The following is a 25,302-nucleotide window of genomic DNA, read 5'->3' as shown; positions in this document are numbered from 1 at the left end:
ACACGACCCAGTAAAGCCGCACTACTTCTTGACACACTGCTCGCTTAACCCGGAAGCCAGCCGCACCAATGTGTCGGAGGAAACGCCGTACAGCTGGTGACCGAAGTCAGCACGCATGCGCCCGGCCGCCACAAGGAGTCGCTAGAGCGCGATGGGACAAGGACATCCCAGCCGACCAAACCCTCCCCCAACCCGGACGACGCTGGGCCAATTGTACGCCGCCTCATAGGTCTCCCGGTCGTGGCCAGCTGCAACACAGCCTGAGATCGACCACGGATCTGTAGTGACGCCTCTAGCACTGCGATGCAGTGCCTTAGACCGTTGCGCCACTCGGGAGGCCCCAGAGGTAGACTACTTAAAGAGTGCATGGTGGGTGAAAGGATTGACCGACAAATATATGGATATAGCAGCCTATAGCCTAAATTAGTCTGTCAAACAGGTAGACCTACCTCTTATTTCTTAAATAGGAAGAAATAGGCTCCATTACAAGGCCCTCTTGTTGTTAGTAAAGTCGAATTACAATGAAGATGTTGAAAGGACTTATGCCTACTGGAATTTGCCTACTTTCAGCACCATGAGCTGTCCACTTACGATTGAATTTACTGCAGCTGCTTAGTCAAGTTTCAGCACCACAATGTAAGTTACTCAAATCTGGCTAATTGGGAAGTCAGTAACTCTGATAAATGCATCATGCGCAAGAAACATATTGTTATAAACAAATCTATTATAGTAGTAGCAAGCTATCAAAGTTGACCTTTGATCCTTCTCAAACTGAACAGAACATAGGCTATAGGCTAGTGTAGCCTAGTTTTATTTACACCATCCCAGCAGCCATCTTAGAAATAGAACTTTGCTCTGTGCTTCTCTGAACATGCACTTCATAGCTTATAGCCTGTAGGCTATTGATCGTTTGATTGAGACCACACTAAATATACTATAGGGGCACTTGATATTGAACACCCAGTGGAGAATCAGAGATCAGGGGTGGAATCGGCCACACATTGATATATATCGCACAATAAGCAACTAATTCTAAAACACTGAAGAATAAAACGAAGAAAAAAAAAAAACATTCTCTTAACTGAAATTTAAAAAGCATGACCCTCCCCCATTTTCCTCAAGGTAACCATTCTGTACATTTTAATCTGTCATTAATGTAATAAGACATGAAGAATTTCTGCAATATCCATTTAGCAACGGCGCTGAACAGGTTCTAAATTGTTGTCACCCCCCCCCCAAATTATTAAAAAATATATACACTGCTCAAAAAAATAAAGGGAACACTTAAACAACACAATGTAACTCCAAGTCAACCACACTTCTGTGAAATCAAACTGTCCACTTAGGAAGCAACACTGATTGACAATAAATTTCACATGCTGTTGTGCAAATGGAATAGACAAAAGGTGGAAATTATAGGCAATTAGCAAGACACCCCCAATAAAGGAGTGATTCTGCAGGTGGCTCAGGTAGTGCAGCTCATCCAGGATGGCACATCAATGCGAGCTGTGGCAAGAAGGTTTGCTGTGTCTGTCAGCGTAGTGTCCAGAGCATGGAGGTGCTACCAGGAGACAGGCCAGTACATCAGGAGACGTGGAGGAGGCCGTAGGAGGGCAACAACCCGGCAGCAGGCCTGCTACCTCCGCCTTTGTGCAAGGAGGAGCAGGTGGAGCACTGCCAGAGCCCTGCAAAATGACCTCCAGCAGGCCACAAATGTGCATGTGTCTGCTCAAACGGTCAGAAACAGACTCCATGAGGGTGGTATGAGGGCCCGACGTCCACAGGTGGGGGTTGTGCTTACAACCCAACACCGTGCAGGACGTTTGGCACTTGCCAGAGAACACCAAGATTGGCAAATTCGCCACTGGCGCCCTGTGCTCTTCACAGATGAAAGCAGGTTCACACTGAGCACATGAGCACATGTGACAGACGTGACAGAGTCTGGAGACGCCGTGGAGAACGTTCTGCTGCCTGCAACATCCTCCAGCATGACCGGTTTGGCGGTGGGTCAGTCATGGTGTGGGGTGGCATTTCTTTGTGGGGCCGCACAGCCCTCCATGTGCTCGCCAGAGGTAGCCTGACTGCCATTAGGTACCGAGATGAGATCCTCAGACCCCTTGTGAGACCATATGCTGACACATGCACATTTGTGGCCTGCTGGAGGTCATTTTGCAGGGCTCTGGCAGTGCTACTCTTTGTACAAAGGCGGAGGTAGCGGTCCTGCTGCTGGGTTGTTGCCCTCCTACGGCCTCCTCCATGTCTCCTGATGTACTGGCCTGTCTCCTGGTAGCGCCTCCATGCTCTGGACACTACGCTGACAGACACAGCAAACCTTCTTGCCACGGCTCGCATTGACGTGCCATCCTGGATGAGCTGCACTACCTGAGCCACTTGTGTGGGTTGTAGACTCCGTCTCATGCTACCACTAGAGTGAGAGCACCGCCAGCATTCAAAAGTGACCAAAACATCAGCCAGGAATCATAGGAACTGAGAAGTGGTCTGTGGTCACCACCTGCAGAATCACTCCTTTATTGGGGGTGTCTTGCCAATTGCCTATAATTTCCACCTTTTGTCTATTCCATTTGCACAACAGCATGTGGAATTTATTGTCAATCAGTGTTGCTTCCTAAGTGGACAGTTTGATTTCACAGAAGTGTGATTGACTTGGAGTTACATTGTGTTGTTTAAGTGTTCCCTTTATTTTTTTGAGCAGTGTATAAAGAATGCTGTGATACTAAATCCTCTCCACAATAACAAGTGTTTAACACTGTACTACTGATAAAGTTAAAACAAGCAGAGGCAGATCAACTCCTTGACATAATGACTCACAGAAATGGGAAGCAAGCCTGAATTCAGATATTATTATTATAAACGTTTATTGATTTCATTACCATTCTGCATGATGAGATCTGGGTAATTCACAATCATATATTTCTCATAAGTGAAGATACTGTACCTTTACATCCCATGCTGACACATCCAATAGAATTACTTAATTTACATTAGTCATTTTGATAAGTACTCAAAGCTTAATTAACTTTGACACCAGACAGAATACTTAAGTAGGGTACTTCCTTACCTGTGGTGAGGGTTGTTGACACCAGTTGACTTTTCTTTCCATTCTCCAGCACAGTGCAGACAGTTACTGAGTATTCAGTATCACGTTGCAGGTCAGAGAGAGTGATGCTGTGTGAAGATGTGGTAGTGATGTGTGGTTCTGTCCCTGGACAGTGGTAGGAGATCTGGTAATGATGTTGGGTTTGATCCAATCCTGGTGGCTGGTTCCAGCTAACAGCAGCTGATGTGATGCTTACCCAGTCAACAGTCAGCTGGTCTGGAGCAGGAAGTACTAAGGGAAAATACATTATTGTCAGAGTTACAGTTTAACTCCAGTAATATATCACAGACAAGAAGAAGAGTAGTAGTAAAATAGTAAAGGCCAGATTGTAATTCCTTTTGATGTGGGAAGAAATTATCTAAAAACAGAAGTCACACAACAGAAGTTGGATTTGTAATTTAACAAAAATGAAGCGTTTCGCTACATTCATATCTGATGGCACTGCACCTCTGCTAAATTAGTACAACCACAAACAAATTAAAATAATAAAACTTGTATGTTGTGATTCTAAATCCTCTCCACAATAAATAGTGTTTAACACTGTACTACTGATAAAGTTAAAACAAGCAGAGGAAGATCAACTCCTTGACATAATGACTCACAGGAATGGAAGAAAGCATGAATTCAGATATTATTAAAGCGTTTATTGATTTCATTACCATTCTGCATTATGAGATCTGGGTAATTCACCATCATATATTTCTCATCAGGGAAGATACAGTACCTTTACATCCCATACTGACACTTCCATTATGATTAGTTAATTTACATTTGAGTTATTTTAATACAATTTAACACCAGACATAATTTTTCAGTAGTGTACATCCTTACTTGTGGTGAGGGTTCTTGACACCCGTTCACTTTGCTTTCCATGTTCCAGCACAGTGCAGACAGTGACAGAGTACTGAGTACCACCTTGCAGGTCAGAGAGAGTGATGCTGGGTGAAGATGTGGTAGTGATGTGTGGTTCTGTCCCTGGACAGTGGTAGGAGATCTGGTAATGATGTTGGGTTTGGTCCAATCCTGGTGGCTGGTTCCAGCTAACAACAGCTGATGTGGTGTCCACTGAGTCAACAGTCAGCTGGTCTGGAACAGGAAGTACTAAGGGAAAATACATTATTGTCAGTGCTACAGTTTAACTCCAGAAATACTGTGCATATTACAGGAGGAAAATAACAATAGTAGGCGAAAAGTAGAATAGACCAGTTTGCAAGTACTTTTGATATGGGAAGAAATATGCTAAAAACAGAAGTCACGCAACATAAGTTGGATTTGTAATTTAACAAAAATGAAGAGTGTCCGCTATATTAATTTATTAACGGTGCTGCACCTCTGCTAAATTGTTGCGGCCACAACCCCCAAAAATGAAAAATATATAAATGAAAATAATGTTTATTATAATTCCTCTCCACAATAACAAGTGTTTAACACTGTACTACTGATAAAGTTAAAGCAAGCAGAGGAAGATCATTGACAGAATGAATCACAGGAATAGAAGCAAGAATGAATTCAGATATTATAATAAACTTTCATTGATTTCAACACATAACTGCATTATGAGATGAGGAATTCACCATCATATATTTAGAATCAGGGAAGATACTGAACCTTTACATCCCATGCTGACACATCCATTATGATTAGTTAGTAACAATTCATTTGCACTATATATCCTTAACACATTCATTACACATCTATAAGCATTTCATGAACGTGTTATAACAGGTCATGTCATGTAGGAGCTCATATGTAGGTATCTTTATAGATGCATCATTACAATGACAGCATAGTGTCATCATTATGGCTGTTCTCTAAAGTGTACTTCTGGAATGCCAGTGTTAGTGAATATGCCAAAAGGCCTAACCAGGTTATGCTGATATATATAGCCTGTACCAGCCTCATTTCCCCCACCAGCTGGTATATAACTTCTTATTCTTCTCCTTGAGGTCAATAATGCATGAAGATCTCCACAGGGGTGAATCCTCAAGGTAAATTTGACTGATCACATCGTGTAGTTGAGACTCATACAGAACTCTTTCGTAACTCATTAAACCTTTTGTCAATATGGGGGCGCTGTTTTCACTTTGTAAAAAATCGTTCCCAAATTAAACTGCCTCGTACTCAATTCTTGCTCGTACAATATGCATATTATTATTACTATTGGATAGAAAACACTCTCTAGTTTCTAAAACCGTTTGAATTATATCTGTAAGTAAAACAGAACTCATTTTGCAGCAAACTTCCTGCCAGGAAGTGAAAAATCTGAAATCGAGGCTCTGTTCCAGGGCCATCCTATTAATTTGTCTGAAATCTATGGCTCTACATGCACTGCATACGCCTTCCACTAGATGTCAATAGGCTGTGAGAGGTGGAATGGGGTGTATAGCTTGATCTGAGGTCAAATGAGAGCTCTTGGAATGACATGACCCCAAGTTTCCTTTGTTCAGCAAGGCGCGGGAAGGACCCCTGGATTGCGTTCTGAAAAGCTTTCGTTATAGACGTTAGATATCTCCGGCTCTGATTTTATTTGATATATGTGTTAAAAACATCATAAAGTAGTTGTTTTAAACCGAGTTATATCAGTTTATATCAGTTTATTGCGATTTTCGGCATTTTCTTTGTTTTGCGTTATGGTGAGTTTGGACACTCCTGCGCCACATGGCTAGCTTTGGTTGCTAATTCGACAGATGAAGAGGACATTCTACAACCGAACAACGATTATTCTGGACAAAGGACACCTTGTACAAGATTCTGATGGAAGCTCATCAAAAAGTAGGAACCATTTATGATGTTATTTCGTATTTTTGTCGAAAATGTGTAGTCGTATTTTTCGCCCTGATTTTGGGCGCTGTCTCGCTATAACGTAAGCTGTATGTCGTACTAAAGTTATTTTTCTAACACAGCGGTTGCATTAAGAACTAGTGTATCTTTCATTTGCTATTCAACATGTATTTTTTAGTAAAGTTTATGATTAGTTATTTGATTAGATTAGGTGAGTGTCAGAAATATATCCGGACATTCTGTGAAAAAGTTGCTACGTTTTCACAATGTATAACCACGGATTTCAGCTCTAAATATGCACATTTTCGAACAAACCATATATGTATTGTGTAATATGATGTTATAGGACTGTCATCTGATGAAGATTGTGAAGGTTAGTGAAGAAATGTATATCTTTTGCTGGTTTTATCGCTATCGCTATCGCTACCGTTGCGTTGAATGAATGCTGTTGTGTGGTTGGCTATTGTAGTAAGCTAATATAATGCTATATTGTGTTTTCGCTGTAAAACACTTAAAAAATCTGAAATATTGGCTGGATTCACAAGATGTTTGTCTTTCATTTGCTGTACACCATGTATTTTTCATAAATGTTTTATGATGAGTATTTAGGTATTTCACGTTGGTCTCTGTAGTTATTCTAGCTGCTTTGGTGAAATTTGTGATGGTGGCTGCAATGTAAAACTATGATTTATACCTGAAATATGCACATTTTTCGAACAAAACATATGCTATACAATAAATCTGTTGTAAGACTGTCATCTGATGAAGTTGTTTCTTGGTTAGTGACTATTTATATCTTTATTTGGTCGAATTTGTGATAGCTACCTATGCGGTAAAAAAATGGTGAAAATATGCGGTTGAGTCTTTTGCTATCGTGGTTAGCTAATAGAAATAGATATTGTGTTTTCGCTGTAAAACATTTTAAAAATCAGAAATGATGGCTGGATTCACAAGATATGTATCTTTCATCTGGTGTCTTGGACTTGTGATTTCATGATATTTAGATGCTAGTATTTACTTGTGGCGCTATGCTAGTGTAACAGTATAACTTTAAACCGTCCCCTCGCCCCGACCCGGGCGCGAACCAGGGACCCTCTGCACACATCGACAACAGTCACCCACGAAGCAGCGTTACCCATCGCTCCACAAAAGCCACGGCCCTTGCAAAGCAAGGGGCAACACTACTTAAGTCTCAGAGCAAGTGACGTAACTGATTGAAATGCTACTAGCGCGTACCCGCTAACTAGCTAGCCATTTCACATCCATTACACTCACCCCCCTTTCAACCTCCTCCTTTTCCGCAGCAACCAGTGATCCGGGTCAACAGCATCAATGTAACAGTATAACTTTAAACCGTCCCCTCGCCCCGACCCGGGCGCGAACCAGGGACCCTCTGCACACATCGACAACAGTCACCCACGAAGCAGCGTTACCCATCGCTCCACAAAAGCCACGGCCCTTGCAAAGCAAGGGGCAACACTACTTAAGTCTCAGAGCAAGTGACGTAACTGATTGAAATGCTACTAGCGCGTACCCGCTAACTAGCTAGCCATTTCACATCCATTACACTAGGCTATGCTACTCAGCTTTTTTACTGATGAGGGTGCTCCCGGATCCGGGATGGTGACTCGTGAGAAGTTCATTAACAGCCCTCCTCCACATCACAATAATATGGGTCATACTGGTCTAACACATACATGAAGGGTCTATGTATGAATTCTATGCAGTCAAGGTTAAGTCAAATCTAATTTCCCATTCATAAACCATTTATAGCTAAGCACATTTACAGCTAAGCACTTCGTGGTAATTAACTGTGTTGTTTGCCACTCTGATATAAAACACCAACATTAAATATCTACAGCGCGTTCGGAAAGTATTCAGACCCCTTCACCTATTCCACATTTTATTACGTTGCAGCTTTATTGTAAAATTGTAAATCGTTTTCCCCCGTCATCAATCTACACATAATACCTCATAAAGACAAAGCAAAAACTGGTTTTTAGATTTTTTGGGGCAAACGAATAAAAAATAAAAAACTGAAATATTACATTTACACATGTAGTATTCAGAACCTTTACTCAGTAGTTTGTTGAAGCACCTTTGGCAGCGATTCTCAAGTCTTCTTGGGTATGACACAAGCTTGGCACACCTGTATTTGGGGAGTTTCTCCCATTATTCTCTGCAGAGCCTCTCAAGCTCTGTCAGGTTGGATGGAGAGCGTCATATGGTAGCAAAATTACAAGATTATGTTATAATAATCCTTATGCATGAATGGTTGTTTTATGCAACAGAGTAGGGTTCTTAGACCTCTCTTCATTCTGAGTAAACTGAGAGGAGTCTTTAAAGCTTGGGCTGGCAACTGATTAAGTGATGGCTTGGTGATAAATAACTTTACAACCACATTCAATTCTATGATTAGTGGTGCATGTGAGACATATGTCTCCGGTCTGACTGAGTCTGCATTCATAGATAAGATGTGGTGTGTATGACTCGAGACAGAGCCTGAAGGAATAGAACAAACATTTCATTGTTTGTTCTCATACTTGCATCTGGGAATCCCCCCGTGCAGATGGACAACAGGATGAACCCAGTGTGGTTTATGGTGCCCTCAATCTACATGGGAGGGGTGGAGCCAGCCATGACTAAGCATTTTGAGGTCTGCTACATAAAGACCCTGTATTCTCTGTATGATTTTAAGCTCAACACACACTTCGGAGTGTGAGGTCGACGGTTTCATTTTTGAAATAATTCATAGATATTGAATAAAGATGATTGTTGTTCGAACATCCAGAGATGTTCGATCGGGTTCAAGTCCAGGCTCTGGCTGCTCCGTTCATCTTTCACTCGATCCCGACTAGTCTTGCAGTCCCTGCTGCTGACAAACATCCCCACAGCATGATGCTGCCACCACCATGCTTCACCGTAGGGACGGTGCCAGGTTTCCTCCAGACGTGACGCTTGGCGTTCAGGCCAAAGAGTTCAATCTTGGTTTCATCAGACCAGAGAATCTTGTTTCTCGTGGTCTGAGAGTCCCTCAGGCAACTCCAAGCGGGCTGTCATGTGCCTTTTACTGAGGAGTGGCTTCTGTCTTGCCACTCTACCAAAAATACCTGATTATTGGAGTGCTATAGAGATGGTTGTCCTTCTGGAAGCTTCTATCATCTCCACAGAGAAACTCTGGAGCTCTGTCAGAGTGACCATCTGGTTCTTGGTAACCTCCCAGACCAAGGCCCTTCTCCCCGGATTGCTCAGTTTGGCTGGGAGGCCAGCTCTATGAAAAGTATTGGTGGTTCCAAACTTCTTCCACTGAAGAATGATTGAGGCCACTGTGTTTTGGGGGATCTTCAATGCTGCAGAAATGTTTTGGTATCCTTCCCCAGATCTGTGCCTCGACACAATCCTGTCTCGGAGCTCTACGGACAATGCTTTCGACCTCATGGATTGTTTTTTTCTCTGACATGCACTGTCAACTGTGGGACCTTATATAGACAGGTGTGTGCCTTTCCAAATCATGTCCAATCAATTGAATTTACCACAGGTGGACTCCAATCAAGTTGTAGAAACATCTCAAGGATGATCAATAAAAACAGGATGCACCTGAGCGCAATTTTGAGTCTCATAGCAAAGCGTCTGAATACTTATGTAAATACGATATTTATTTTTATTTTCTATTTTTATAAATTTACAACAATTTCTAAAAACCTGTTTTTGCTTTGTCATTATGGGGTATTGTGAAATGTTTTATTTAATCAATTTCAGAATAAGGCTGTAACGTAACAAAAGGTGGAAATTAGTATACTTTCCGAATGCACTGTATGTATGAATTATCTGCAGTCAATGTAATGTCTATTTTCCCATTTATAAAGCATAACTGATGAGCACAGACCTTTCTTGAATAGATTTATCATATTCATACTCAAACCATTCAAATTCAATTCCCCATTTCAGATTCATAGCAGTAACTATTTTAATGAGTAAAATGTATTAACACTGGGTGGTAAAGCTAGCTAGCGTTTCCCTCTTATTCACTGATGTAGCTAGTTAGCTAGCAGCTAGCTAAGCCCCTGACACAATGTCAACATGTTTTTCAACTCGGTCAATAAATGTTACAAAATCGTCATCAAAATCATGAAACATTTAGTTAAATGTTATTTCACTATTTCCATTGTAATTTTGCACATGACAAACATTTGAAAACAGGAAAAATTACAAGGCAGGCAACAGCTGCATTAATTTTGAATGCAGAGGAGAGGTGAGAGGTTAATGTGACATCACTTCCTGGCGAGACAGCCCAGCTTTTGGCTTGGCTTCTTAGCTATTTGTCTTATTTTAAATGTGCAAATGTACAAGGACAGTCATGAAATAGTGAACAAAATAAATGTTGACAATTTTTGTAGAAGCAAGAGGTCAACTGGAAATTACATTTTCACTGACCACTCACCCTATCCTCCCATACAGCCAAAATGGAAAGAATCTCATGTTCCTGTCTCTTAATTTTTCCCGTAGTTAAAGGTTCAGAATGTGCACAAGTACAATGTCAATCTTAAAATAGTGAGATTGTTAACTAAATGTTTCATGAATTTTATGACGATTTTGTAACGTTTATTGTCAGAGTTGGAAAACGTGTTGACATTGTTCCAGCTAGCTGCTAGCTACAGCTATTTATTAGTGAAAAAGGAGTAAATACTATCCAGTGTTAACACCCTGTGTTAGAAAGTTTTACTTTACTAAAATAGCTAATGTGACTTGCGAAAGAAAACGTATCAATTTAAATCTTTCTCATATTTATTATTATTTGGAACGCTACTCCTTTTACACCGTTTAACACTAGAACGGCCATAGGCAAATGGACACTGACGATGGATTTTGTAAATAAAATAAAATAGTCCCCAAGAATTATTACCACATCCTGCTCCTTCCCTGACTTTTCCTAAATATTAATATTTTACATTGCTCAGTTGTCAGAATTTTTTAAATCACGAACAGAAACATATTTAGAGGCTGTTTACTAGTTGTTGTTTTTTACAGCTGTTAGTAACTTAAGGGGCCAAGACAAATGTGTTGAAGGGTGTTCATACCCTGGTACTTATGCATCTCTTTCCTAACTGAATTAATGTTGTCAATGGATGAATGGGCATTATACAACGAGTGGTTCTAGTCCTTAATGCTGATTGGTTAAAACCGCATTCCAGCCGGTGTCTATTCCACAAGCTACCACCGGCTAAATCTATGAGGTTACAATCCTAAACTGGAAGAACTTGTCCCAATTGGTGTTTTTAAATCACTGATGAAGGATTTTGAGGCTGATTCCCTGTCCTGTCAATGTTTTTTATTTGCTGTTTTTGATTTTGTTATACTCTTGTGAATGCAATGGTTTTTACTAGATTACCTATAGTTTTTCATGTTGTCTGTCTGTAATTTTTGTAATGACTTGGTGCTGCCTATCTTGGCCAGGACGCTCTTGAAGAAGAGATTTCAAATTTCAATGAGCCCTTCCTGGTTAAATAAAGGTTAAATAAAATAAAAAAAATTTTTAAATCAAATAAAAACTGGATAGAAACTGATAATTGTGTATGTGACTTCACAATTGAATTTGAATGAACTGAATGATGAGGGTGATTGATTGAGTTTAGATCAATAGTGTAATGATGATGACTAATTGTGGGATTTGTGGTGTCATGACGTGGCCCTCTTTGGGTATAGCGAGCACCATCTCCCTCTCTCTCCCTCCATCCCCCTCTCCTACACCCAGGTTCTGTTATCTCAGGTCGTAAATTCCATGAGGAGATGCAGTATAGAGAGAGAGAGAGTTTCACAGTAGAACAAAGGAACTTCTTCTACATCACAGAACTTGAGAACTGAACAATGTCCATGTTTTGGAGAATGTGTAAACGGTCGGTGGAGAAGCCAGCTACGACCCGATCCGTTTTGTTTCATGTTTGTGACCTAATGAAAGACAATACAGCCACATTACCATTATACAGGAGCCTCCGTTATGAGGTTTGCGGCAAATTATTGTATAAAATGAATGAGTAAAGATGAAACTATTTGTGAAATTATGTAATTATGTAACCCTTTTAATGAAAGAGAATTGTATTCCCTTTAAAGTTTAACTAAGTCATTGGCCTGCCCCCATGAGACATGATCTGGCTCATGGGACAGCCCTTTTCTACTGTTCCGAATAAAACTCCGACCTGGAGAAACCCACTTGAGACCATGCATACATCGGTCAGGTTGGAGTAGAGACCACAAAAACCTCAGTATAAGCTAAGGTTGTAATGGTTGCTGAATTCTTAACCATACCACATGGTTAAATTCTGAGACTATCGATCCGACAGAATAAGAGCAACTTTTCGATACTAATTACTAGTCTGCAGCTAGAAATTATGTACCATTGAATGGGAAGACCGACAACCGCCGAAACATCTATTCTATAAGAACATTTCTGAATTGGACTCTGAAGTATCCATCCTAACCACGAGATACTTCATGGGAGCAGAGAGAGAGACGCGTGGATGAACTTTCCAACAGAAAGACGGACGATTCCAACAGAGGTCACGACGACACACTGAGCGTAAATATGTATTGATTGCAATTATTCCCGAATGAGTGAGCGTTCATGTGCAAAGGATTAGCATTTCAATCATTATAATTATCAACTGTGTAGTGACTCTTGTAATTCCCGCCCTTCTCAGTCCACACCCACTTCCCTTTGTCCACCAAGCCGCCATATCGGCTTAGCCCACTAGGGAACCTGCCCTACCATTTCCTTGTAACCATATCTACTGTTTGTTTGTTTATGCATTTCTGTGATTATTTAGTTAGTTAGTAAATAAATGATTAAGACAATTGATGTATGGATGATTCATAGTGAAGGCTGGGTTCGTGCAGATAACCAACAACTTACGATGTTTAGAATGAGACTAATGTGAGGTAAAGAATAGTTCATTAATTAGAAGACTAATTGATCAGATATTAAAATATCTGAAAAGTTATATTAGGAAAATTATAACTTTGATAATCTGAATATTTTTGCTTGGTGCCCCGACTTCCTAGTTAATTACATTTACATGATTAGTTTAATCACGTAATAATAATTACAGAGAATTGATTTGATAAAATAACAGTCTTCAATTTAATGATGCCAAAGACACGACAGTGGTAAGTCTAATTAATTTCATATGAAAGGCTGGAAATGGTATATAATCTCTCCTCGACGTGTAGTTCATAATGTCAAACTGAAAAAAACAGAACAGGGGACAACTGAGATGGTGATCCTAACTGCCACAGGAATCTGGCAAAGAAGACTAGTCTGCTAGCAACTGTGAACAAACAGTGACGGAAGCTGCTGCCCTCCGTGCAAAACAACATCCAGCAAGAATCCCATTGTAATAAAAAAGTACATGTGGTTTGCGTGGCTCTAGGCTCTCCTTAGTGTGAAACTAACTTCCCACTGTTGAATTAACCGCAATGGATCTTTGAGGAATTAAAATCTATCGCCCAGTAGCACTCACTTCTGTCATCATGAAGTGCTTTGAGAGGCTAGTTAAGGTCCATTTCACCTCTACCTTACCTGACACCCTAGACCCACTTCAATTTGCATTCCGCCCCAACAGATCCACAGACAATGAAATCGGCATCGCACAGCACACCGTCCTATCCCATCCTCACAAAAGGAATACCTACAGTATATAAAATGATGTTTATTGACTATAGCTCAGCCTTCAACACCATTGTCCCCTCCAAGCTCCTCATTAAGCTCCGGGCCCTGGGTCTCAACCCCACCCTGTGCAACTGGGTCCTGGACTTCCTGATGGGCTGCCCCCCGGTGGTGAAGGTAGGAAACAACACCTCCACTACGCTGATCCTCAAGGGTGCCCCCACTCCTGTACTCCCTGTTCACCCAGGACTGCGTGGCCACGCACGCCTCCAACTCAATCATCATGTTTGCAGATGACACAACAGTAGTAGGCCTAATTAACAACAATGACGAGACAGCCTACAGGGAGGAGGTGAAGGCCTTGGCGGTGTGGTGCCAGGAAAATAACCTCTCTCTTCAGGAAACAGCAGAGGGAGCACGCCCCTATCCACATCGTTGAGACTGCAGTGGAGAAGGTGTAAAGCTTCAAGATCCTTGGCGTACACATCACTGACAATCTGAAATGGTCCACCCAAACAGACAGTGTGGTGAAGAAGGCTGCTGAAGACATTTGGCTTGGCCCCTAAGACCCTTATAAACTTTCACAGAAGCACAATTGAGAGCATCCTGTCAGGCTCTATCACCACCTGGTACGGCAAATATACAGCCCCCAAACGCAGGGCTCTCCAGAGGGTGGTACGGTCTGCCCAATGCATCACCGGGACACCTACAGCACCCGATGTCACAGGAAGGCCAAAAAGATCAGCAAGGACCTCAACCACCCGAGCTACAGCCTGTTCACCCCAGTATCATCCAGAAGGCATGTTCGGTACAGACCGTTAAATAGCCATCACTAGCCAGCTACCACCCGGTTACTCAACCCTGCACCTTAGAGGTTGCTGCCCTATATACTGTACATAGACTTGGAATCACTGGTCACTTTAATAATGGAACACTAGTCACTTTAATAATGTTTACATACTGTTTTACTCATTTCATATGTATATACTGTATTTTAGTCCACGCCACCCCGACATTGCTCATCCTAATATTTATATATTCCTTAATTCCATTCTTTTAATTTTAGATTTGTGAGTATTGTTGTGAATTGTTAGATATTACTGCACTGTTGAGCTAGGAACACACACATTTCGTTACACCTGCAATAACATCTGCTAAATATGTGTATGTGACAAATAACAATTGATTTGATGAAAGAATATGCTCCCCCCCCAGTGTTAAGAATTAGTAAACAATGTGACTTTTTGACACAAATTAGCTACTTTCACCACTTTTCCAACAAGTTAGACAACACTTAGAGGACATCATTCTATTTTTCTGCTATTCAAATCTGAAATCAGAACAACAGTATATTCTACCAATCAAACCATACAGCTCTTTTATAATTAACAAAAATATAAAGGCAATATGCAACATTTTACTGAGTTACAGTTCATATAAGGAAATCAGTCAATTGAAATAAATTCATTAGGCCCTAATCTATGGATGTCACATGACTGGGAATACAGATATGCATCTGTTGGTCACAGATACCTTTAAAAACAAAGGTAGGGGCGTGGATCAGACAACCAGTCAGTATCTGGTGTGACCACCATTTGCCTCATGCAGGGTGAAACATCTCCTTCGCTTAGAGTTGATCAGGTTGTTGATTGTGGCCTGTGGAATTTTGTCCCACTCCTCATCAACCTGACCAACCTGCCCTCTAAAATACATTTCCCCACCATCTTAAATGAGCTTGCCCCTTTCAAAAAATTTAGAACCAGGAACAGTGGCGTACAACATTAGCATCGAATAGCCCCCGTGATATGCAATTGTTCAGGGAAGGCAGGCAGTTAGGAAAGCGAAGGCTAGCTTTTTCAAACTGAAATGTGCATCCTGTAACACAAACTCCAAAAAGTTCTGGGACACTGTAAAGTCCATGGAGAATAAGAGCACCTCCTCCCAGCTGCCCACTGCACTGAGGCTAGGAAACACTGTCACCACCGATAAATCTGAGATAATTGAGAATTTCAATAAGCATTTTTCTACGACTGGCCATTTTTACACCTGGCTACCCCTACCACGTTCAACAGCCCTGCACCCCCCACAGCAACTTGCCCAAGCCTCCCCCATTTCTCCTTCACCCAAATCCAGATAGCTGATCTTCTGAAAGAGCTGCGAAATCTGGACCACAACAAATCAGCTGGGCTAGACAATCTGGACCCTCTCTTTCTAAAAGTATCTACCGCAATTGTTGCAACCCCTATTACTAGCCTGTTCAACCTCTCTTTCGTATTGTCTGGGATCCCAAAAGATTGGAAAGTTGCCGCGGTCATCCCCCTCTTCAAAAGGGGAGACACTCTTGACCCAAACTGTTACAGACCTATAGCTATCCTAACCTCCATTTCTAAGGTCTTTGAAAGCCAAGTTAACAAACAGATCACCGACCATTTCGAATCCCACCGTACCTTCTCCGCTATGCAATCTGGTTTCCGAGCTGGGCATGGGTGCACCTCAGCCACGCTCAATGTCCTAAACGATATCATAACCGCCATCGATAAAAAAACAATACTGTACAACCATATTCATCGACCTGGCTAAGGCTTTTGACTCTGTGAATCACCACATTCATATCGGCCGACTCAACAGCCTTGGTTTCTCAAATGACTGCCTCGCCTGGTTCACCAACTACATCTCAGACAGAGTTCAGTGTGTCAAAACAGAGGGCCTGTCCGGACCTCTGGCAGTCTCTATGGGGGTGCCACAGGGTTCAATTCTCGGACCGACTCTTTTCTCTGTATACATCAATGATGTCGCTCTTGCTGCAGGTGATTCTCTGATCCACAACTACGCAGACGACACCATTCTGTATACTTCTAGCCCTTCTTTGGATACTGTGTTAACTAACCTCCAGACGAGCTTCAATACCATACAACTCTCCTTCCGTGGCCTCCAACTGCTCTTAAATGCAACCGATCGCTGCCCGCACCTGCCCGCCCATCCAGCATCACTACTCTGGATGGTTCTGACTTAGAATTTGTGGACAACTACAAATACCTAGGTGTCTGGTTAGACTGTAAACTCTCCTTACAGACTCACATTAAGCATCTCCAATCCAAAATTAAATCTAGAATCGGCTTCCTATTTCGCAACAAAGCATTCTTCACTAATGCTGCCAAATATACCCTCGTAAAACGGACTATCCTACCGATCCTTGACTTCGGCGATGTCATTTATAAAATAGCCTCCAACACTCTACTCAGCAAATTGGATGCAGTCTATCACAGTGCCATTAATTTCATCACAAAAGCCCCATATACTACCCACGACTGCGACCTGTATGCTCTTGTTGGCTGGCCCTCGCTTCATATTCGTCGCCAAACCCACTGTCTCTAGGTCATCTATAAGTATTTGCTAGGTAAAGCCCCGCCTTATCTCAGCTCACTGGTCACCATAGCAGCACCCACCTGTAGCACGTGCCCCAGCAGGTATATTTCACTGGTCACCCCCAAAGCCAATTCTTCCTTTGGCAGCCTTTCCTTCCAGTTCTCTGCTGCCAATGACTGGAACGAATTGCAAAAATCACTGAAGCTGGAGACATGTCAGAGCAGCTCACAGATCATTGCACCTGTACATAGCCCATCTGTAAATAGCCCATCCAACTACCTCATCCCCATATTATTATTATTTTTTTTTGCTCCTTTGCACCCCAGTATCTCGACTTGCACATTCATCTTCTTCACACCTATCACTCCAGTGTTAATTGGTCAATTGAAATTACTTTGCCACTACAGCCTATTTATTGCCTTACCGCCCTAATCTTACCTCATTTACACACACTGTATATAGATGTTTTCTATTGTGCTAATGACTGTACATTTGTTAATTCCATGTGTAACAGTGTGTTGTTGTTTGTGTCGCACTGCTTTGCTTTATCTTCGCCAGGTCGCAGTTGTAAATGAGAACTTGTTCTCAACTAGCATCCCTGGTTAAATAAAGGTGAAATAAAAAAATGTAATCAATGGCTGTGCGAAGTTGCTGGATATTGGAGAGAACTAGAACACGCAGTCGTACATGTCGATCCAGAGCATCCCAAACTTGCTCAATGCGTGACAAGTCCGGTGAGTATGCAGGCCATGGAAGAACTGTGACATCTTCAGCATCTGGGAATTGTATACAGATCCTTGTGACATAGAACTGTGCGTTGTCATGCTGAAGCATGAGGTGATCTCTGTGCATTCAAATTTCCATGAATAAAATCGAATTAAATTGGTCACATACACATGGTTAGCAGATGTTAATGCAAATGTAGCAAAATGCTTGTGCTTCTAGTTCCGACAGTGCAGTAATATCTAACAAGTAATCTAACCTAACAATTTCACAACAACTACCAAACACACAAATGTAAAGGGATGGAATAAGAAAATGTACATTTAAATATATGGATGCGCGATTGCCATGTGGCATTGGCACGAGTCAATATATGGTATAAAATAAAGTAAATACATATGAGATGAGTAATGTAGGGTATGTAAACATAATATAAAATGGCATTATTTAAAGTGACTTGTGATACATTTATTAAATCCATTTATTAAAGTGGCCAATGATTTGAGTCTGTGTGTAGGCAGCAGCTTATCTATGTTAGTGATGGCTGTTTAACAGTCTGATGGCCTTGAGATAGAAGCTGTTTTTCAGTCTCTCGGTCCCTGCTTTGATGCACCTGTAGTGACCTCGCCTTCTAGGATAATAGCGGGGTGAACAGACAGTGGCTCGGGTGGTTGTTGTCCTTGATGATCTTTTTGGCCTTCCTGTGACATTGTTGTTGTTGGTAATCAAGCCCACTACTGTTGTGTCGTCTGCAAACTTGATGAATGAGTTGGAGGTGTGCATGGCCACACAGTTATGGACAGGGAACAGGGAGTACAGGAGGGCCTGAGCACACACCCTTGTGGGGCCCCAGTGTTGAGGATCAGCGAAGTGGAGAAGTTGTTTCCTACCTTCACCACCTGGGGGCGGCCCGTCAGAAAGTCCAGGACCCAATTGCACAGGGCGGGGTTGAGACCCAGGGACTTAAGCTTAATGATGAGTTGGAGGGTACTATGGTGTTGAATGCTGAGCTGTAGTCAATGAACAGCCTTCTTACATAGGTACTCCTCTTGTCCAGATGGGATAGGGCAGCGTGCAGTGTGATGATGATTGCACTGTCTGTGGACCTGTTGGGGCGATATGCAAACTGAAGTGGGTCTAGGGTGGCACGTAAGGAGGAGGTGATATGATCCTTGTTTAGTCTCTCAAAGCACTTCATGATGACAGAAGTGAGTGCTATGGTTCGATAGTAATTTAGTTCAGTTATCTTTGCCTTAATTTGGTACAGGAACAATGGTGACCATCTTGAAGCATGTGGGGACAGCAGACTGGGATAGGGGCCGATTGAATATGTCACTGTACACACCAGCCAGCTGGTCTGCAAATTCTCTGATGACGTGACTAGAGATGCCGTCTGGGCCAGCAGCCTTGTGAAGGTTAACACGTTTTAATGTTTTACTCATATTGGCCAAGGAGAAGGAGAGGGGGGGCCCGCAGTCCTTGGTAGCGGGCCGCATCTGTGGCACTGTATTATCCTCAAAGCGGGCAAAGAAGGTGTTTAGCTTGTCTGGAAGCAAGATGTCGGTGTCCATGACGTGGCTGGTTTTCTTTTTGTAGTCCATAATTGGCAGAACTGCACATTTTAGAGCGGCCTTTTATTGTCCCCAGCACAAGGTCCACCTGTGTAATGATCATGCTGTTTTAATTAGCTTCTTGATATGTCACACCTGTCTTGGCAAAGGAGAAATGCTCACTAACAGGGATGTAAACAAATTTGCATCTTTGTTAAATCTATTCAAGAAAAGTCCAACTGAACATTTTCAAAAAAGTCCTCGGCAATTGTTTTCTGTGCTACATCTGGAAAAATGTTATAAAATGTTAATGTTTCCTTTAACATTCTGTGTTGTGTCCATTGGTGAAGCATGTTTTAAATGCTTTATGAATGGGGAAAATATAAATGACTTTACATTGACAAAAAATGATTCATACATATACATGTAATGTTGGTGTTATAGACCAGAGTGGCAAACTGCAGTGTTTTATATATTTTTTTAATATTTAAAACATACAATATACTTGTCGTGAAGCCGCTCAACAACTACATCAAATTAGTCATCTAACAGCCTCCCATCCAGGGCAACACACAGAAGCAACCAGGGTCAACGCCCTGCTCAAGGGCACGTCGACAGATCTCCCACAAGGTCAAAAATGGGGAACCGAACCAGCAGCCACCGGCCCAAGCTCCCAACAGCCAGGTACCAGCCCTCCAAGATTCCCCCCCCCCCCCTGTGCAAACTGCACAGTTAATTACCATGAAGTGCTTAGCTATAAACACTTTATGAATGGGAAAATAGATTTGACTTTACACTGACTGCATATGTGGGACCATAGTAATATTAGAGAATGCATTATGGATATGTAGTCAAAGTAAATCGTTACTGATTAGTTCATTTACATAAGTTATTTTAAGAAATGTTGACAACAGACAATTTTTCAGTAGAGTACTTCCTTACTTGTGGTGAAGGTTGTTGACACCAGCTGACTTTGCTTTCCATTTTCCAGCACAGTGCAGACAGTGACAGAGTACTGAGTACCACATTGCAGGTCAGAGAGAGTGATGCTGGGTGAAGATGTGGTAGTGATGTGTGGTTCTGTCCCTGGACACTGGTAGGAGATCTGGTAATGATGTTGGGTTTTGTCCAATCCTGGTGGCTGGTTCCAGCTAACAGCAGCTGATGTGGTGTCCACTGAGTTAACAGTCACCTGGTCTGGAACAGGAAGCACTAAGGGAAAACACATTATTGTCAGTGCTACAGTTTAAAGTGATTTAATATTCCCATTAGTTATATTTTTCCCTCGTAGAATGGTAGGCCAACTAGGCTTGGATGCATTATTTGCAGTTGAATTGATGACATGTTGGCGGTAGCCTACCTGACTTTCTGCCTGGAATATGGAAAGCCGACTTAATCCATTTCATTGAATGCCAAGGGGAATCTGTTTGGGGACATCGATATTAATGTGTTTTCACAACTAAATATATTTAAATAAACTGTTGACAGCCCCTCAAGTAAGGAATGAAGGAGAGAGAGAGAAGAGGTTATGGAAACACTGTGGTGAGATATTCTGTAGCTAAAGGAATGAAGGAGATAGATAGAGAAGAGGTGATGGAAACACTGTGGTGAGATATTCTGTAGCTAAAGGAATGAAGGAGATAGAAAGAGAAGAGGTGATGGAAACACTGTGGTGAGATATTCTGTAGCTAAAGGAATGAAGGAGAGAGAAAGAGAAGAGGTGATGGAAACACTGTGGTGAGATATTCTGTAGCTAAAGGAATGAAGGAGATAGAAAGAGAAGAGGTGATGGAAACACTGTGGTGAGATATTCTGTAGCTAAAGGAATGAAGGAGATAGAAAGAGAAGAGGTGATGGAAACGCTGTGGTGAGATATTCTGTAGCTAAAGGAATGAAGGAGATAGAAAGAGAAGAGGTGATGGAAACGCTGTGGTGAGATATTCTGTAGCTAAAGGAATGAAGGAGATAGAAAGAGAAGAGGTGATGGAAACGCTGTGGTGAGATATTCTGTAGCTAAAGGAATGAAGGAGATAGAAAGAGAAGAGGTGATGGAAACACTGTGGTGAGATATTCTGTAGCTAAAGGAATGAAGGAGATAGAAAGAGAAGAGGTGATGGAAACGCTGTGGTGAGATATTCTGTAGCTAAAGGAATGAAGGAGATAGAAAGAGAAGAGGTGATGGAAACGCTGTGGTGAGATATTCTGTAGCTAAAGGAATGAAGGAGATAGAAAGAGAAGAGGTGATGGAAACACTGTGGTGGGATATTCTGGGACTAAAGGTAATGTATCAGTCTATTATTACAACAATATAAACTATAGATGTTCCGGTACCTCCCAATTTACAAATTAAGCACTGAATGTTGTGATAAGAAATCCCCTCCACAATAAATAGTGTTTTACACTGTACTACTGATAAAGTTAAAGCAAGCAGAGGCAGATCAACTCCTTGACATAATGACTCACAGAAATGGAAGAAAGCAAGAATTCAGATATTATTAAAACATTATTGATTTCAGCACCAAACTGCATGATGAGATCTGGGGAATTCACCATCATATATTTATCATCAAGTAAGTTACTGTAACTTTACATCCCATGCTGACACATCCGATATGATTTGTTCATTTACATTACAGTCAATTTGATAAATAAAGTTATATAAACTTTGACACCAGAAATAATAGTTCATAAGTAGAGTACTTCCTTACCTGTGGTGAGGGTTGTTGACACCAGTTGACTTTGCTTTCCATTTTCCAGCACACTGCAGACAGTGACAGAGTACTGAGTACCACATTGCAGGTCAGAGAGAGTGATGCTGTGTGAAGATGTGGTAGTGATGTGTGGTTCTGTCCCTGGACAGTGGTAGGAGATCTGGTAATGATGTTGGGTTTGGTCCAATCCTGGTGGCTGGTTCCAGCTAACAGCAGCTGATGTGGTGTCCACTGAGTCAACAGTCAGCTGGTCTGGAGCAGGGATAACTAGTGGAAACACATTATTGTCAGTGCTACAGTTGAAATCCAGAAATATTTATCAGGAGAAAAAGTAGAATAGTAGTCGAAAAGTAGAAAAAACAGCTCCCTTTTGATATGGCAAGAAATAACATAAAGCAGAAGTCGCAAAACAGATGTTACATTTGTAACGTAAGAAAAATGTATGTTCCGCTATATTCATTAAGCATCGGCGCTGCACATCTGCTAAATTGTTGCCGCCGCGCTAAAAGAGAAGAAAGTAAATGAAAATAATAAATAATCAATAAAGAGTTTAATTCCAAAATGCTATATATCGATTTTTAGAAATGTTGAATTAAATTATATTGTTTAAAGAATCTAAGAAAGAGATTGGTGTGTTAGTTCACTATCTAATTATGGCATGAGGTTGCTCAATGACAGACATGTATTTGTTTAAAATCTATCACAACATTTTTGCAAAGGTAAAAGAAAAAAACATAAATAAGTTATTCAGACCCTTTGCTACAAGACTCGAAATTGAACTCCGGAGTATTCAGTTTCCATTGATCATCCTTGAGATGTTTCTACAACTTGATTGGAGTCCACCTGTGGTAAATTCAATTGATTGGACATGATTTGGAAAGGCACACACCTGTCTTTATGAGGTCCTACAGTTCACAGTGCATGTCAGAGGAAAAACCAAGCCATCAGGTCGAAGGAATTGTCCATAGAGGTCCGAGGCAGGATTGTGTCGAGGCACAGATCTGAGGAAGGGTACCAAAATAATTCTGCAGCATTGAAGGTCCTCAAGAACACAGTGGCCTCCATTATTCTTAAATGCAAGAAGTTTGGAACCACCAAGACTCTTCCTAGAGCTGGCCGCCCGGCCAAAGAGCCTTGGTCTGGGAGGTGACCAAGAACCAGATGGTCACTCTGACAGAGCTCCAGAGTTCCTCTGTTGAGATGATAGAAGCTTCCAGGACAACCATCTCTACAGCACTCCAATAATCAGGTATTTTTGTTAGAGTGGGAAGACAGAAGCCACTCCTCAGTAAAAGGCACATGACAGCCAGCTTGGAGTTTGCCTGAAGGACTCTCAGACCATGAGAAACGAGAATCTCTGGTCGCAAAACAGAGGTTAGATTTTTAAGCAACAAAAAGTACAAGTTTCCGCTATATTCATTAAGCATCGGCGATGCACTTTTGCTAAATTGTTGCCGCCACGCAAAAGAAGAGCGAAAATGAAAGGAATACTGTGACCATCAAAACATTGTTTAATTCCAAAATGCTATATATCTATTTTTAGAAATGTTGGTAAATTAGATTATATTGTTTAAAGAATATATTAAAGAGATTGGTGTGCTTTTATTAAATAATTCAATATTGTAATATGAGAAATGTATGTAAAACATTTACATTTGACATTTTTGTCAGTTAGAAGATTGTTTTATCCAGAGCGACTTAGAGTAAGTGCATTCATCTTAAGATAGCTAGGTGAGACAACCACATACCCCAGTCAAATATAGAGGATATGAACAGTCCAGTCCAGCTAAAGAATAGATATACATTTTCATACACATCTTAAATATATTAATTAAAAAATCTGACTAGTAATACTTTACACACACATCAAGGTAACCATTCCCAATCATTTCTTAACTCTTCCAATCCTCTTCACAATAACACATTTTTTACACTGTATTTTGGAAAGTTAAAGCAAGTACAGACAGATCAGCTCCTTGATATAATGACTCACAGGAATGAAGGCAAACATGCACGCAGACATAAAATATCACATTTGGTGCTGAAAATTATTTCAGCACCAAACTGCATGATGAGGTCTGGGGAATTCACTATGATATATTTCTCATCAGGGAAGATACAGTACCTTTACATCCAATGCTAAAACATCCATTAGGATTAGTTCATAGTCAAACATCAGAGATAATACTTATGTAGGGTACTAACTTACCTGTGGTGAGGGTTGTTGACACAAGTTCACTTCTCTTTCCATTTTCCAGCACAGTGCAGACAGTGACAGAGTACTGAGTACCACATTGCAGGTCAGAGAGAGTGATGCTGTGTGAGGACGTGGTAGTGATGTGTGGTTCTGTCCCTGGACAGTGGTAGGAGATCTGGTACTGATGTTGGGTTTGATTCAATCCTGGTGGCTGGTTCCAGCTAACAGCAGCTGATGTGGTGTCCACTGAGTCAACAGTCAGCTGGTCTGGAGCAGGAAGTACTAGGGGAAATATATATTATTATCAGGGCTACCAGTTATATTAATATATTATAGGAGAAAAATAGAATACTGGTTGAAAAATAGAAAAGACGGCCATGTAATTCACAATGATATATTTCTCATCAGGGAAGATACAGTACCTTTACATCCCATGATGAAACATCCATTAGGGTTAGTTCATAGTCAAACATCAGAGATAATACTTATGTAGGGTAATTCCTTACTTGTTGTCAGGGTTGTTGACTCCAGTTGACTTTGCTTTCCATTTTCCAGCACAGTGCGGACAGTGACAGAGTACTGAGTGCCACCTTGCAGGTCAAAGAGAGTTATGCTGTGTGAGGACGTGGTAGTGATGTGTGGTTCTGTCCCTAGACACTGGTAGGAAATCTGGTAATGATGTTGGGTTTGGTCCAATCCTGGTGGCTGGTTCCAGCTAACAGCAGCTGATGTGGTGTCCACTGAGTCAACAGTCAGCTGGTCTGGAGCAGGAAGTACTAAGGAGAAATACATTATTGTCAGGCTTACAGTTTAACTCCAGAAATATAATACAGGAGGAAAAAGTTTAATAGTAGTTGAAAAATTAGAAAAGGCCGGCTTGCAATTCCTATTGATATGTGAAGAAAAAAGTAAAAAAACACGTCACCACAGGAGTAGTATTTGTAATGTAACAAATATTACGTTTTTCCGCAATATTAATTTAGCAACATCACTTTGCCGCCGTTCAATTGTTTCCACCAAGCCACAAAATATATCAATAAATGTTTTGGGGGTTATAAATACTCCACAATAATAAGCGCTTTACACTGTACTTTGGATAAAGTTAAAGCAAGCAGATGCAGTTCAAATCCTTTAAATACTGTAATGCAGGGGGTCGCAAACTTTTTGGGCCCCGGACCACATTTTGATTTCAAAAA

General features: G+C 41.3%; 1 protein-coding gene across 1 annotated transcript in view; it reads right to left on the bottom strand.

Moving 5' to 3' along the window:
- The window catches only part of LOC129841065 (fibronectin-like), a 52,741-nt gene that overhangs the window by 20,294 nt on the left and 7,145 nt on the right, over positions 1-25,302 (bottom strand). The window contains exons 4-10 of the mRNA XM_055909175.1: positions 24,613-24,882; positions 24,119-24,388; positions 21,907-22,176; positions 20,559-20,621; positions 20,141-20,410; positions 3,950-4,219; positions 3,080-3,349 (exon numbers count right to left, since the gene is read on the bottom strand). Coding sequence (XP_055765150.1) covers positions 3,080-3,349; positions 3,950-4,219; positions 20,141-20,410; positions 20,559-20,621; positions 21,907-22,176; positions 24,119-24,388; positions 24,613-24,882 — 1,683 coding nt within the window. The remainder of the gene's footprint in view (positions 1-3,079; positions 3,350-3,949; positions 4,220-20,140; positions 20,411-20,558; positions 20,622-21,906; positions 22,177-24,118; positions 24,389-24,612; positions 24,883-25,302) is intronic.

The sequence above is a fragment of the Salvelinus fontinalis genome, chromosome 42, assembly GCF_029448725.1.
Source record: "Salvelinus fontinalis isolate EN_2023a chromosome 42, ASM2944872v1, whole genome shotgun sequence".
Taxonomy (NCBI): domain Eukaryota; kingdom Metazoa; phylum Chordata; class Actinopteri; order Salmoniformes; family Salmonidae; genus Salvelinus; species Salvelinus fontinalis.
Note: the sequence above shows the minus strand (reverse complement) of the source record. Positions and strands in the feature narration are given on the sequence as shown.